Genomic DNA, 16,420 nt, shown 5'->3' with positions numbered 1-16,420 from the left:
TATTGGCCCATTCTCCTCCATTGGCCCCGCCCTAGCCCCGCCCATCACCCGGCCCACTCCTTTTCCTTGGCCCCGCCCTTCCCACTGGCCCCACCCTCTTCCTGACCACGCCCCTTGGTCACATCCTCCCAGCAGCCCCCTGGCCACGCCCCTCTGATTGACCACACCTTTCCCCCAGGCCCCTCCCCTCCAATTGGCCCCGCCCATTTCCTTCCATTGGCCCCACCCATCCCACCGGCCCCACCCTCCTCTTGACCACGCCCCTTGACCACGCCCACCCAGTCGCTCCCCCTCCCCACGGCCCCGCCCCTCCGCATGACCACACCACTCCCCAGGCCCCTCCCCTCCCATTAGCCCCGCCCACCCCTCCCATTGGCCATGCCCACCCTCCTCCTGACCACGCCCCTTGACCACACCCCCAGTAGCTTCCCCTCCCGGGGCCCACCCCTCCGCTGGACCACACCCTCCCAGGCCCCTCCCCTCCCATTGGCCCCGCCCACCCCTCCCATTGGCCCCGCCCACCCCTCCCATTGGCCCCGCCCACCCCTCCCATTGGCCCGCCCAGGCACAGCATTCAGCACTCACCGGCCCATGAGGAAGTGGGGCAGGGCGATCACAATGCTCCCCGCCCCCATCACCAAGGACCCGATTCCGATCAGCTTCGGCCGGTGGAGCTTTGATCCAAAGTAGCTTACAAAGACAATGACAAGCAAGTTTCCTAGAGACAGACAGACAGACAGACAGACAGAGCACAGGCATGGACAGGACTCATGGTCAGCAAATGCTAGCTGACTCCTGACCCCCCAGGGCTGAGAGCAGGAAGCAGGTGCTTTTCCTGTCACACCTGCAATGGGATCGCCAGGGGATGCTCCAGCCACCACAGGTAAAACAACTGCAGCTAAGGGCTGGGGGTGGCCTGGGCCGAACCCTACACCCAGGGAACTTCCCATGCAAAAATGGGGAACACTGGAACTGATTTGGTAATGTTCGGGAAAGCGCATTTTCCTGAAGAAGGTGGGGTGGACTGGATTTAGACACAAGGAGAGAAGGAAAACCTTGTTGATCTGGAGGAAATGTGTTTATGCATGCATGTGTGATTTCTGGGATTCTTCCAATGCCTCAGAGACATCGGCTCGGATGAGCCAGAAATATAAGAGAACAGAACGATAAAGAAGAAACTTTCCTACCTGCCCTTAAAAACATACTAGTAATTTAATTAAAAGAAAGTCAGAGATATTATTAGGAAAGGGAGAGAGGGCATTCGATTGAGTATTGAGTGTACATGATTCCCAGAATTGAGGGGGGAAGAGTTTCTGCGCGGCCTGAGTCAGTTGTGTGGGTAAAAAATAACCAAGCAACAGCTGAGGATAATGATTTTGGACATCTGATCTTTACTTTTAATTTGTTTGTTTTTTTTTTTGAGGCTATATTTCCAAAAACTCAAAGGCAAAAGTAGAAGCCATGAGATTTAGAGGGAAGCAAAGACATTTGCCAGTACTGTTCAACTAACTAGTGTCAAAAAGCTTCCAATTTGACAAAACTCTAGAGAATTCGTCCTTTGATTTCTCTTTGTCTCTCTCTCTCTGCATCTATATGTATCGTCGATTAAATGTAAAGCTAAGAACATTCTGACTTTAAATTTCTATTAAATTGCTATGAAGTCTTGGAGGTAGAGGAGTGAAGAATTAGGTAGCATCCTTTGAACCCTCCCAAATTCAGAATAAAAAAAAAAGAGATACACCTTCCTTATACAGTTACTTTTTAAATATGCAGGTAAGACTGTTTTCAATAAAGCTTTAGAAGGAGCAGCAAGCCGGGTGCCCGTGGCTCCCGCCTGTCATCCCAGCGACTCAGGAGGCCGAGAGCTGAGGATCATGGTTCAAAACCAGCTGGGTCAGGAAAGTCTGAGAGACTCTGATCTCCAGTGAACCACCAGAAAACCAGAAGTGGAGCTGTGGCTCAAAGTGGTAGAGCGCCAGCCTTGAGTGAAAGAGCTCAGGGACAGCGCCCAGGCCCTGAGTTCGAGTTTCAGGACAGGCAAAAAAATAAGGCAAACTTGTAGGAAATATTTATAATCTATATGGCAGCCATAATTTGGGGGGTCCCTGTAAATAATTAGAAAAAGCAAACACAAGGAGAAAAAGAGCTGTAATTCACAAAATAAAAAGACTAATCATTCATTTTAATCAATCTTAATAATTTAATTAATCTTAATGAATATTGAGCTTCATTGATATAGAAGATCCTAAAGTTTAAACAGAGATGACAAATCAGTGCCTTCAAGGTTGTGTTCAAAGGGAAGGAAGGAAGGAAGGAAGGAAGAAGGAAGGGAAGGAGGGAGGGAGGGAGGGAGGGAGGGAGGAAGGGAGGGAGGGAGGGAGGGAGGAAGGAAGGGAGGGAGGGAGGAAGAAAGGAAGGAAAGAAAAATGGAAGGATGGAAGGAAGGAGGGAGGGAAGGAGGAAAGAGGAAGAAAGGAAGGAAGAAAGGAAGGATTACTTAATCTCCAGAGAGTAAACGAATCTCACTTAGATTGCTCCAAAGTTGGTCCTTTGCTCTTCAGAACCACAAGATTCTTGATTTTTGTTTTGTTTTGTTTTATTCTCAGTATTTTTTGCCACTTTGCCTTTCCTTGATCGAGGAAGGAAGATGAAAAATCGCATGGGTACCAGTTTGTAGGTTTGGGGCAAGATCTGAATCTTCTTTTTGTTGTCAGTCCTGGATCTCGAACTCAGGGCCTGGGCGCTGTCCCTGAGCTGCTTTTGCTCAAGGCTAGCGCTCTACCACTTGAACCACAGCACCACTTCTGACTTTTTCTGTGTCTGTGGTACTGAGGAATCAAACCCAGGGCTTCATGCATGCTAGGCCAGCACTCTACCACTGAGCCACCTGCCCAGCCCCAGGATCTGAATCTTTCAACATTGTTGTTGGGGGCTGACTTAAAGATTATAGAGCCCTTAGCAGAACCCCTTGGTCTCTCCATAATACCCCAAGTGATCATCATGACCACAAATTCCGCCCCCCCCCCCCCGGGGCAGGCTAAGAAGCAAGAGAAATACAACAGAAATACAGTTACCCCATTCGAATCCTCCGTCGATGAACCCCGATTTGGAGGAGGAGATTTCGAATCGCTTCTCTATCTGCGTGAGGGTAGCCTTCATAAGAACGCCACCCAGGGTCTTGCAAACGTAGGAGAAGGTCAGGGCGGCCAAGAAAATCTAAGGAGAACAAAAAGAAAAAGACCCGGATAAGGGAAGGACTCTGAACTTATTTCCTAAAGCAGCTTTTAACAATAGCTGTAACAGACACCTCATGACTCTCTGAACAGCCTCATGATTGACGGGAGAAAGCATTGATTGTTTCTTTTGCTCGCTCTTGTGCGTGTGTGTGTGTGTGTGTGCGTGTGTGTGTGTGTGTGTGTGTGTGTTTATTTATTATTGTCTTTAAGCAGTTGTCCAGAGAAGCTGCCATCGGACGAAGCAGTTGATGAATACAACGCTTCTTGATCTGTGTCCTCCCTTTCCACCTTCTCCTCCACCCCTTCCTCTTCTGCATGTTGGGGGACCCACACTGGATTCTTGGCTGCCTTTTCCCCCTTTCTTCTCCTCTCCATCCGTCCACCCCTCTCCCCACGGCACCCTACCCCTGTCCAGCCTCCACTTCCTGGGGATTGATGTTACTGACCTTTGACTCTGTCTACGGAAGGACATGATCGAATTTCACGTAATACATTTGCACGCACGTGCACGCCACCCTGAGTCTGTACTTACCAGTTGGCAGGGTAAATCTAGCTTGTGTGTAGGAGAGGAAATGGGTCTCCTGTCTGTCTCTGGCCCTTTCTGTATGAAGGGTACAGGAGGGAGGGACCGAAAGCAGCATTTTGGAACCCCATTATTCAGTGGGCCGTGTTACTCTGCAGATCACCCACTGACTTAGAGCACGCTGGAAAAGCATCTCGACTCATCATCATGGTGGCCTCTGCATGGGTTTCCCATGACAAAGGCCAGATGAAGGAAAGGACTGGATATCCTCAAAGAAGCCTTTCCTTGAAATCTAGCTGGAAGAGAACCCCAGGGTGGCCCGCCAGACGCAGAGCCCGGACCCCAGGGAACAGGTGACCGGGCTTCATCTTCACGGAACTGGGAGAGAGTCGTTCTTTGCCACTTCTCCATTCCCAGCGGACGGCAGGTCTCCCCGCCCTGTTATTAAAATCTGACCCGATGGGGAGACTCACACTCTCATATTCCTCCCCACCCCAATTCATATGTGGGAACCCCAACATTCCCACATCTGGCCCTAGGGATTTGGGAAGAAGTTATAAAAAACCATACCCCCCAAAAGGAGCCTTGATAATAAGAACAAAGAATGAGTTTGCCCCCCTCTCTGTCTGTCTCTGTGTCTGTGTCTGTGTCTCTGTTTCTGTCTCTGTCTCTGTCTCTGTGTCATGTGAAATTTGGCCTTGTTTAGCCCTGGTGGCTCACACCTGTAATCCTAGCTACTCAGGAGGCTGAGATCTGAGTGGGGATCATGGTTAAAAGCCGACCCAGGTAGGAATGACTGCATGACATTCTTAGCCCCATTGAATGACCCAAAAGCCTGGAAGTGGAGCTGTGGCTCAGGTGGTAGAGCGCCAGCCCCGAGCACAGAAGCTCAGGGACCCAAATGCAGCCGTGCTCCTCACTGGACACGATGTGGAGAATGAACTTGTGGGCTGGGAAGGGTGGTAGGGACCAGGAGAGAGTGAAGGAAGGGGTGTGTGTGGGTGGGAATGGTCCAAAATCAGATGGACTTATGCTGCCTTATGAAACAGGAATAACCCTTTCTATATATCCCCTTTATCATAACAATGAAAAAAATTAAAAAATAAGGCTTGGGGACAACACCCAGGCCCTGGATGGAAGCCCCAGGCCCTGCCCCCAAACAGAGAAAGAAACCTATAAATGCATACACATAAATACTAATAAATAAATACGTAAGCGCCCATCTGCAGTACTGAAGAATGACACCAGGGGGCGCGTCAGGCCCGGATTCCAAGGCAGAGAAAACAGGCGACAGACCATGTGTATACACAGAGTAAAAAAAAAAAAAGGCTAGAGAAGGCTCCAGAATCTCCAAGGACACTGAGCAGGGGAAGTTCTTCCTGTGGGAAACTTGATTGCGAAGTCCGCTGATTCTGCCAAGTGCTTCAACCCCCAAATGATGTAACTAACATACAACCAAAATAACACAACAGAGAACAGGGAAGTGTTGGAGGGAACAGGTTTGAATCCCCAGGAACTGGTTCAAAGGACAGAAGAAAACACACAGGTCCAGGCTGGGCAGGTGGCTCAGGGGTAGAGCGCTCGCCTGGCATGCACGAAGCCCTGGGTTCGATTCCTCAGCACCACATCTACAGGAAAAGCCAGAAGCGGCGCTGTGGCTCAAGTGGTAGAGCGCCAGCCTTGAGCAAAAGAAGCTCAGGGACAGCGCCCAGGCCCTGAGTTCAAGTCTCAAGACTGGAGAAAAAGGAGGACAAAAAAAATACCCCAAAAAAGCATGAAGAAGGGAAAGGAGTCAGAGCCCAATGCACATGATCTGAGGAGCAGAGGAAAGGAAAAACAGGACAGGGCCCAGAATTTACCAGAAGCAATAGCAGCCCCACATTTGAGGAGAGACATGGACATAAAACTTTGTGAATCTCCAACACTAGGATAAAGAGAAAGCGGCTCACCCCTTGACCGCTCTTAGTCAAAGACAAAAGAACTCTTCTTGGAATTCTTGGAAGATTATTACCCACCCCATAGCTGGTTTTGTTTTGTTTTTTCTGTCGATCCTGGGGCTTGAACTCAGGGCCTGGGCGCTGTCCCCTGAGCTCTTTCACTCCAGGCTGGTGCTCTACCACTTGAGCCACAGCGCCACTTCTGCTATCTTGCTGTTTCCAAGGGAGACAAGAGTCTCACAGACTTTTTTCTGTCTCACCTGGCTTCAAACCGTGACTTTCAGTATCCAGCCTCCTAAGTAGTTAAAATTAGAGGTACAAGCCGCCAGCGTGAGCCCCTAATCTAGAACTTAAATCCAGGGAGAGAATAATATGGAGCCAGGCACTGGTGGCTCCTGAATGTAATCCCAGCCACTCATTCTGGAGACTGAGCTGAGAGACGGAAGGTTCAAAGCCAGCCCAGGAAGGAAAGTCCACGAGACACCAATTAACCACCAAAAAAGGCTGGGGAGGGGAAAGGCTGTAATTGGTTGCCCTGGTTCAACTGACAGAGCATTAGCCTTGAGCACAAAAGTTCAGGGATAGTGTCTAGGCCCTGAGTTCAAGTACCAACACACACACACACACACACACACACACTCACACACACACCATACAAAAGGTAGAACTATGAAGAGAGAAACGAAGAAAGGAAGGAAGGAAAAAAGAAAGGCCGCTGTCCAATAAAAAATATTAGAAGGTCGATATTACGAGAATAGAGACAATTTATCTATTTGTTTTGGCTTACTTGTTTTTGTGCCGGTCCTGGGGCTTGAACTCAGGGCCTGGGTGCTTACAGTCTCTGACCTTTGGTAGTGGTTCATTGGAGCTAAGAGTCTCATGGACTTTCCTGCCCAGAGGTTGGCTTTGAACCTCGATCCTCAGATCTCAGCCTCCTGAGTAGCCGGGATGACAGGCGGGAGCCACCGGTGCCCGGGTGAGCATGGGGATATTTTAATTATGTGATTTCAAAATGTGCACACGTTTCCAATCGTGTGATGGATTTTTAAATGCTTTTGGCAGAAGGAGGTAACTGGCATGCAAACGTGAAGTAAAGGCTGTGTTTCACCTTTAAATGTGTCAAGGTTATGTATTTATTGTGACCAGGGTTTTGGACATCAAAGTCAGGTGACCCTTCCAAGTCACACGGAAGGGTTTGAGTAATTCCGTAAATCTCACTTGATGGGTACAACCGGCACGAATTGTGCAACTGAAATATGGCAGCAGCATCACAAAGCTACAGAGCGAATCAAAGACCAGCCCAGAGGTCGAAAGACAGGGAACAAAACAAAACAAAACCCAAAGAAGACACGGAAACAAAAGGCTCTCCTCAGAGCAATGAATCACTGGGAAACAATGGCAGGCCATTGAATGCTCTATTACCCATAACTTTAACGTGTGACATAAACAAAAGAAATAGTTTTGTTAGTACAGCTTTGAGGGTTTTTTTTTAATAGATGCAGTAATATTTGAGCTGTCTTTTGGAGATCATAAATTTAAAAAGTAATTTTTTTTTTTGGCCAGTCGTGGGACTTGAACTCAGGGCCTGGGCGCTGTCCCTGAGCTTCTTTTGCTCAAGGCTAGTGCTCTACCACTTGAGCCACAGCGCCACTTCTGGTTTTCTCTGTGTCTGTGGTACTGAGGAATCGAACCCAGGGCTTTGTGCATGCCAGGTGAGCGCTCTACCACTGAGCCACCTGCCCAGCTCTAAACAAGTACCTGAGGGACATCACAGAGACTAGGGTGAAAGGTTCTTGAGTAAACAAGACTATGTGAAAAATAGAATGAGCTCCAGGGGTGAGCATGAAGATAAAAATATGCCAGAGGTCGGGTGCCGGTGGCTCCCGCCTGTCATCCCAGCTGCTCAGCAGGCTGAGATCTGAGGATCACAGTTCAAAGCCAGCCTGAGCAGGAACATCCCTGAGACTCTGATCTCCAATGAGCCACCAGAAAACCAGAAGTGGAGCTGTGGCTCAAGTGGTAGAGCACCAGCCTTGAGCAGAAGAGCTGAGAGACAGCACCCGGGCCCTGAGTTCAAGCCCCACCACCTCCACTAACAACAATACTAGAAAAGATGTGGACATGATGAACACCAAGAATGAGTCTGCTTTACAAGTCTCTAGGGCGGGGTGGACAGTTGTAGATTTGAAAACTGATGTTGAAGGGGTGGTTTATAAGAAAATGAGGAGCTGGAGGCATGAATCAGTGGGCAGTGCACTAGCCAGTGAGTGAAAGCATCTGGGACGGAGTTTGAGTCCTAATCTCAGAGTAAAAATAGAAAAAAGAAGGAAAAGCAGAAAGGAGCAGGAGGAGAAGGAGAAGGAGAGGAAGAAGGAGGAGGAGATCAAGGAGGAGGAGGAAGAAGAGGACAAGAAGGAGGAGGAGGAAGAGGAGGTAGGGAGGAGGAGGAGGAGAAGAAGGAGCAGGAGGAGGAGGGGGAGGAGGAGGAGAAGAAGAAGAAGAAGGAGGAGGAGGAGGAGGAGGAGAGGAGGAAGAGGATAGGAGGAGGAGGAAGAAGAAGAGGAAGAGGAAGAAGAAGAGGAGGAGGAGGAGGAGCAGGAGGAGGAAGAAGAGGAAGAAGAAGAAGAAGAAGAAGAAGAAGAAGAAGAAGAAGAAGAAGAAGAAGAAGAAGAAGAAGAAGAAGAAGAAGAAGAAGAAGAGGAAGAGGAAGAAGAAGAAGAAGAGGAAGAAGAGGAAGAAGGGAAGGTTAAATTTGAGTTGCTGACATCCAGTCTGAGACCACACGGGTCAGCAGGATGGGGCACTCGAGGGATTTTCTGGGAGGTAGGTTTAAGGGTGACCGGGCCAAGCTTCTCTTCCGTTGCCCTGTGCATCCCCCTTCCTGACTGAGCTCTTGGCTTTGCCTCGGTTTCCCCATTCTGTGGCCCGATGTCCATCTCAGTTCCTCCTTGGATGACCATAGACCTCTCATGGCCACAAGCTCCTTGTGGTGCTCTCCCTGGGCAACTGCCCAGCTGCCTGAACCCCTGCCCCGACCCCATCCCTGGCACCAGATTCCCACATCTTACTAGCATTTCTGGAGGGGCCTGGGCACCCCTATGCTTTTCAATCATTTAGGGGCCCCAGGCCTCCAGAGGGCAGGCAAAGGCTGAGGGTAGCCCAGGTCAGGCTAAACCTCCACGTCCGCCTGGCACAGCGCCCTCGACCTGGGAGGTGAACGGCGCTCTCTGCTGAAGGCCATGGCTAGGATACCGTCTGTGGTCACTTACAATCTAGGTGCATGGGCCGGTAGGCTCTGTCCAGGCTGAGCTGCAAGATGCATGCTCTTTACCAGGGCCTTCTGGAATAAAACCATTACAGCAAGGCCCGGAACTGATGCCCAATTAGAACAGCTCAAGAAAGGAGATAGAGGGGCTGGGCAGGTGGCTCAGTGGTCGAGCGCTCGCCTTGCATGCCTGAGGCCCTGGGTTCGATTCCTCAGCACCGCATAAGCAAAAAGAAAAAAGCCGGAAGTGGCGCTGTGGCTCAAGTGGTAGAGCGCTAGCCTTGAGCTGAAGAGCTGAGGGACAGCACCCAGGCCCTGAGTTCAGGCCCCACGACCAGACCAAAAAAAAAGGAGACAGGGCCAGCGTTGTCACCAGGTGTTCAAAGTATAAGAAATCCTACATCATATGTATAAATGACATATATAATATATAATCTACACGATCTATATCACACATGTGGTATTTTACATCTATTATATATGATAGCTCATAGTGTATATCATGTAGGGTATTTACAGATCCTCAATCAGTATGGTCTGAATGGAATATAGATGATCTATAAATCATCCATATAGACCATCTACAGTGTATTTAGATCATACGTAATATATATCATATATACCATATATACCATTGTGCATAGACCGTATTTTCCACTTGTTTTGTTATTTGCTTTTGCTTTTATTCTCACTTGCCTTTACTGTCCCTTAAATAGATAATGATATATAAACAAATATATCCATTTCCTTCAATGTATTTGTTTGCTTAAATAAATTTATATTTTATACATAAGTACATATTTTGTAGTGTATTTACTTAAATATATCTCAATTAAATTGCTTTATAAATGCATTTGAATTAAATTTATTTCGTTCAATACATACATGCTTATTTTTCCTTAAATAAATATAAACGGACATTTCTTTAAATATATTTATTTAAATAAATATACTTGAATTAAATATATTTCCTTCAATAAGTATATGTGTTTCCTTAAATAAACACATATATCTATGTGTGTCTCCTTAAATTTCCCGAATAAGTAAATATAAATGTGTTTCTTTAAATATTTATTCCTCTAAATATAGATACTTAAATTTATTTATAAATATGTTTAAGTTAAATCTTACCTTAAATAAATGAAGACATTTACTTCCTTAAATAAATACGTTTCCTTCCTTATGTGTATTTAGTTAAGGAAAATTATTGGCAAATGAAAACACATCACTGAACAAGTGGAAACTACAACCTATGCAATATGACAGTCTAAATATAACACACGAGATTAGAAGCAGGAGAAAGGAAGTTAGGAAAACACAACTGGACTTTCACTTACAAAGTGTCTGGTGGCTCACGCCTGTCATTCCAGCTACTCAGGAGGCTGAGATCTGAGGATCGTGGTTCAAAGCCAGCCCAGGCAGGAAAGTGCATGAGACTCTTAGCTCCAACAAACCACCAGAAAACCAGGAGTGGCACTGTGGCTCGAAGCGGTAGAGCACTAACGTTAAGCAAAAATGCTCAGGCCCCGAGTTCAAACCCCACAACCGACCCAACAACCAACCAAACAAACAAAGGAAATACTCCTATTTGGTTGATAGAATTTTGGCAGGGACTAAATCCATGAACAGCAACCAAGGGCTGGCCAAGAACCTAGCCTACAGTATGTGCTCAATAAATGTTAGCTGCTTGCTTGTGGTTGTTTGTCCTTCTGTTTCCTGGAGGAGGTAGGAGGTAACGTGAAATCTACATGCTCACTGCTTATACCTCACTCTAGCTTTTCTGTAAATATCTCAATGAAATACACCAGCCACTGAAATCTCCACCAACACCGCACAATAAATACCTGCACACAGAAGAAATGCAACCAACCACATGAACCAATGCTTTAAAACACTATTCAAATATTTCATCAGAATCGATTTTACCAGAATGCAAATAGATTTTACCAGAATGCAAATAGATTTCCATTTGATCCTTGATCAAAGTTTCTTTGTAGAACTTTTATTTTTTTTTTCTGCCCCAGTGGAAAATAAGCTCTATGATTTTCATCCTGCTGGATCAAACTACAAGTTAACTGAGGGGAAAACTTAAAATATTGATGAAGAAGAGTTGCTGGGATGGATTTCTTGATTCCTTCCAGGCTTTATAGGGTTTAAAGGCTTTGTGTGGGTCTCAAGTTATTTTTTTATTTTTAGTTCCTGTTTTGGGGGTTTGAGGCCTACATACTGCCCCTGAGCTTTTTACTTTACTTTTCCTTTTTTTTTTTTTTTTTCTGAACTAAAGGCCGTTGCTCTAGCACTTTGAGCCACAACTCCACCTCCAATTTTCTGGTGGTTTATGGGAGATAAGAGTCTCATGGACTTTCCTGCCCGGGCTGGCTTTGAACTACAATCCTCAGATCTCAGCACCTCCTGAGTAGCTAGGATGACAAGCGTAAGCAACCAGCATCTAGCTCTGGTTGATATATTTTTTTTCCTAAATAAGTGACTATAAATAAGTGTGTTTCCTGAAATATATTCATTAATTTAAATAGATATACTTAAATTTATTTATAAATATGTTTAAATTAAATATTACCTTAAATGAATTTAATTCCTTAAATAAATATGTGTAGTTCTTTATGTATATGTATATGTGTGTGTGTGTGTGTGTAAAGATGTCCCCATTTATTTATTTTAAAAATAATATTCATTTTACCTTGAATTGATCAATGCGTATGGCTTTTCTTTTCTCTGGAGAGTTCGTTTTCATTGTTTTATTTTTATTTTGGTCCATCGTTGAACTGTGGGTGTGTGAATGTGTTCAGTTACTTCCAACCACTTACTTGGTTTAAATGATCACCTATCCAGGGAGGGAAAAAAAAAAAAGTATTCTTTGAACACTGCACAATTTAGAAATAAGAACAGCCACAGGTCACAATCAATGGAAACAAGTAAGTTAAATAAACAGAATTATACCTGTAATCATAAGTACAAAATAATAAATTATAGACGTCAAGAATTTATGCTTCATATAGGCCTAGATTACAACAGTTACAAAAGCAAGTGTACATATTTGGTTTCTTTATTTACTTTTTTGATAATTTTACAAAGTGCCATAATATGCCCTATGTATAGCAGATATTTGATCTGAGTAGGAAAAGTAATCACGTGATACCATATTCATAGAAGGCTTAGGTGTCGTGATGGTCACTATTTGTGGTTATTCTCTTCTGTGAGATGACTGGAAATACCAAATTAACAAATGTTGGAATACTATTTTTAGGGGCAAATATATTGACAGAGGTTTGAGTCCATCTGGCCACAAATGTTTTCATTGGTGAATCAATGCTTAACCTTCTTGTATGCACATTTCTACGGAAAGACACTTTGTTTAGTGTCTCCTCCTGTTTCTTTGTCCTGATAATGGGATTAAGAAGAAGTTATTCAACCAATACACATTAGAGAAGCAGAGAGCATTTGGCTGCTAACTCTGCAACATACAGCACCAAAAAAAAAAAAAGCTGAAAGAGAGGCTGGGCAGGTGGCTCAGTGGTAGAGTGCTCGCCTCGCATGCATGAGGCCCTGGGTTCGATTCCTCAGCACCACATACACAGAAAAAGCCAGAAGTGGCGCTGTGGCTCAAGTGGTAGAGCTCCAGCCTTGAGCAAAAGAAGCTCAAGGACAGCGCCCAGGCCCTGAGTTCAAGCCCCAGGCCAAGGAGGGGAAAATGCTGAAATAAATGCGTAAGTGTAAAAACTCAAGAAATGCAATGAAGATCCCATGAGTAGAACCCCCAGGGTGATCTCTGTGCCCTGCGAGGTGATTGATTGATTAGCGAGTGGGACCTTGTACAACCCCAGCCCAGCCTGCGGCACCTCTGACCTTTTCCCCTATTCTCGTGACTATAGTAAACACGCCAATGACAAGGCATGACCAGACTTCTTGATTTGAGGGTTACAAGTAATTCTTAATGAGCAGGACATTTCCCATAAGTGAATCAACATGTATATATTCATCGGTCCATTATTCAACAAAAGTGCTTTTGACTGGCTGTGGAGAGATGAGAAATCTTATTCATTTTTCCCTCTCTTATTATTTTTGCTTATCTCATTAACCTTAGTTAATGAATAGTGCATAAATAAATGAAAACATCAGAAGCTATACTCTCGTGTGTGTGTGTGTGTAAATGTATGTATGACACAAAACCCCTTCTATTAGCTACTTAGGAGGCTGAGATCTGAGGATCACAGTTCAAAGTCAGCCTTGGGCAGGAAAACCCCTGAGACTCTTTCTCTCCAATTAATTATCAGAAAAAAGCTGGAAATGGTGCTGTGGCTCAAGTGGTAGAGCACTAGCCTTGAGCAGAAAGAGGCTCAGGGACAGTGCCCAGGCCCTGGGTTCAAGCCCTAAGAACAGCACACACACACACACACACACACACACACACACACACACACACACACATCCCTTACATAGGTACTTCTAAAAATGAACTACATATATCCCATTCAACCTGGATTTCATTTGTAATAGTATTGGTGAAATCTGAGATTTGAGAGTTCGGTGAAATCTGTGTTCAGGAATAGAGTGAATAACTAGCTTGGGAGATTTGAGAGTTCGGTTTGCTCTAGGTTGCAAACAACCCTTTGACAAATTCCATGACATCTGTCCATGGCTACAGGTGGAAGCGTTAGGAAACTTCATCTTAATATTTACAGATGCGTCTGATTTACCCAGTGGCTCATCCTCCAGAGTTTTGCTTTTTTGGTTGGTTGGTTTGACCAAGCAAATATTCCTGAAGGCATGAAAGGAAATTGGTGAATCCTGGCCTTGTTCAGATTTCAGCGGGTTCATTGATCTCATCCGAGACGTTTGGAAGGATCAACTCCACCCGTGCAAAACAAAATCCACGCTTCCCAGTGGGGTTTCTTTACACTGCTTGCTTTTGTTTGGTTTTGTTTTTAGTTTTCTCTCCCAGTCCATCCACCAAATACCTACAATGCCATTCTCAAGAAGGAAGCTGGCCACGCTCTAGAAGTTTCCCTCACAAGTCCTTCCCAACCATCCCCGCCTGTCTTGGTGACCATATCTCTTGCATGGCTCCCAGTCACCTCCGCCCACCACCAGCTCTTCTTCCATAGCTGCTTCTACATCTCGCTAAGGCCTGGACTTGGCCCTGTATTTCCCTCCTTTTTGAAGACAGAGATGACAAAGATACAACACCTCTCTCCTAGATCCTGGGAGAACATATTCTGCAAACAATAAAAATAGCTGGAAAGGTGGGAGCGTTTCCATCAAGTGTTATACTGCAACTCCTGATGCCAAAGTACAAATGACATCTCACTAAGCAGGCCGCCATGCTTTTGTCGGGATAGGCCTAGACCTTTCTACTCTGTCTTTTCTAAAGCAGGATTTGGAGATGGATAAACATCATCTTTTCTCTGAATATATGCTCTGTGGTTTTGAAATGAGGTGGATATTTGGGACACTATTGGGTAAGACAGAATCAAAGGGGTTCAGATGCCGACTAGCAACTCTTTCTTCAAGATGGCGGCTGGTCTTTCCTGTTGGTTTGGGATGGGGAGGGAAGAAAGGATGGTAGAGTCTTCCCAGCCTCAGTTTACCTCTGTCAGAAAAGCAGTGTCAGCCAGATGACCTGTCACACACATGCAACTTTCAGAAATGAGAAGAAAAGAAAAGAAGACTGACTTCTTAAACCTCCTACTTACAACCCATATCTCAGTTGGATGATAACAAAAAGAATAAGTCTCCTCAGCTGTCTGATAAAAGACAAGTCATTTTCCTTGAACTGGAGAAGAAAAAATTCACACAGAGCCCTCCGCTGGACTGAGCAATCTGGGCATTCTTTTCTTAATTATTTAGAGAGGAGAAAGGATCTAGGGGGGAAAAATCTCTTGGTTTTTCCCTCACAGGAAGGGATTGAGTTTATTTATTTCTTTGTTGAATTTTCCTCACACAGGAGGTGAAATAAATCAGGAAACATGGAGGTGCTCAGGTAACTCAGATACATTATATTTCTCCATGTGCATGCCAACAAACTCCCCATTCTTCATGGTCCAGTTTAGATACAACTAAAAGAAACAGAGTTGGTGAAAAATAATTGCACTAGACACAGCTGAAGAATGAGAGAATCATTCTACCTGACTTTGAAGCCTCCCTTGTCTAGAAGTTAAAGGGAATGAATTTAAGATTTTATCCTTAAATGACCACTCCATGACTTTCTTCTTTTCTCCTCCTCCTCCTCCTCCTCCTCCTCCTCCTCCTCCTCCTCCTCCTCCTCTTCCTGTTCTTCCTTCCTTCCTTCCTTCCTTCCTTCCTTCCTTCCTTCCTTCCTTCCTTCCTTCCTTCCTTCCTTCCTTCTCTGTCTCTCTGTCTCTCTGTCTCTCTGTCTCTCTGTCTCTCTGTCTCTCCCTCTCTCTCTCCCTCTCTCTCTTTCTGGTCCTAGTAATTGAACCCCTACATCCCAGCCCAACTTTTTCTTCCCATTTAGGGCTATATAAGCTGGAGGCCGAAGGCACAAAATTTGTTTTATACACCCACCACCCCCCCAAAATGCATTTTCATTGCAATTTCTTTGAAACATCTTACACAGAAGAATGAAGAAAGTTGGGACAATGTCAAAGTTCTTACCTGGTCTCAGAATCCTTCCATGACTGTAACACATTCACCATTTGTTTGTTAAACAAAATCCCTCTTTAAATAGCTTGGTGGTGTTGTTTGTTTTTTTCTTTTTCCTATCAGTCTAATGATGATTAACTATCTATTCAGGTCATGGTCCTAGTTAAATAGAGCAAAAGTGTCTAGCTAGTCTACAGAGATTTCCTAGACCCATATTTTCAAGACTATATCCACAATTTCTCAGAACTTGACATACTGTTTTGTGCCGTGTGAGAAGAATAAACTTCATTTCTAAGAATGACTTACACTTGGAATTGAAACAGCCTTTTTTTTCTTCCTTAGAAATAGAAGTCAAATATATCATCCAAGGTATTTAAAAGTCTTCTAGATAGAAAATAACTCAGGGAAATTTTTTTTTTTAATGCTGGGGCTGGGCAGGTGGCTCAGTGGTAGAGCGCTTGCCTTGCATGCATGAGGCCCCGGGTTTGATTCCACAGCACCACATAAGCAGACAAAAAGATGGAAGTGGTGCTGTGGCTCAAGTGGTAGAGCACTAGCCTTGAGCTGAAGAGCTGAGGGACAGCGCCCAGGCCCAGAGTTCAAACCCACAACCGACAAAGAAAAAGAGAAAGAAATGCATCTATAGGCTTCATTCGCATTGAAAAGATATAAAACACCTCCACTTGGCTTAGTACCTGGGTAGAATTGTGCTGTGAGAAGAACAGGGAATAAATGAAGTGCCAGTATTCACGCCTGTAATCCCAGCTTTTCAGGAGGCTGAGATCTGAGGGTTGCAGTTCAAAGCCCGTCTGGACCAGAAAAGCCCATGAGACTCTTA

At 45.2% G+C, this 16,420-nt stretch overlaps 1 protein-coding gene across 2 annotated transcripts in view; it reads right to left on the bottom strand.

Annotated features, from left to right (window-relative positions):
* LOC138819974 (solute carrier organic anion transporter family member 1B2-like) overlaps positions 1-15,652 on the bottom strand; it is a 33,425-nt gene extending 17,773 nt beyond the window's left edge. For both annotated transcript variants that reach the window (XM_070011566.1, XM_070011567.1), the window contains exons 1-4: positions 15,595-15,652; positions 11,660-11,803; positions 3,075-3,216; positions 586-718 (exon numbers count right to left, since the gene is read on the bottom strand). In XM_070011566.1, coding sequence (XP_069867667.1) covers positions 586-718; positions 3,075-3,216; positions 11,660-11,737 — 353 coding nt within the window. In that variant the 5' untranslated portion in view covers positions 11,738-11,803; positions 15,595-15,652. The remainder of the gene's footprint in view (positions 1-585; positions 719-3,074; positions 3,217-11,659; positions 11,804-15,594) is intronic.
* Between the last annotated feature and the right edge of the window lie 768 nt (positions 15,653-16,420).

The sequence above is a fragment of the Dipodomys merriami genome, unplaced genomic scaffold (assembly GCF_024711535.1).
Source record: "Dipodomys merriami isolate MVZ:Mamm:240054 unplaced genomic scaffold, mDipMer1.0.p SCAF_84, whole genome shotgun sequence".
Taxonomy (NCBI): Eukaryota; Metazoa; Chordata; class Mammalia; order Rodentia; family Heteromyidae; genus Dipodomys; species Dipodomys merriami.
This window is presented reverse-complemented; position numbering and strand designations above follow the sequence as displayed.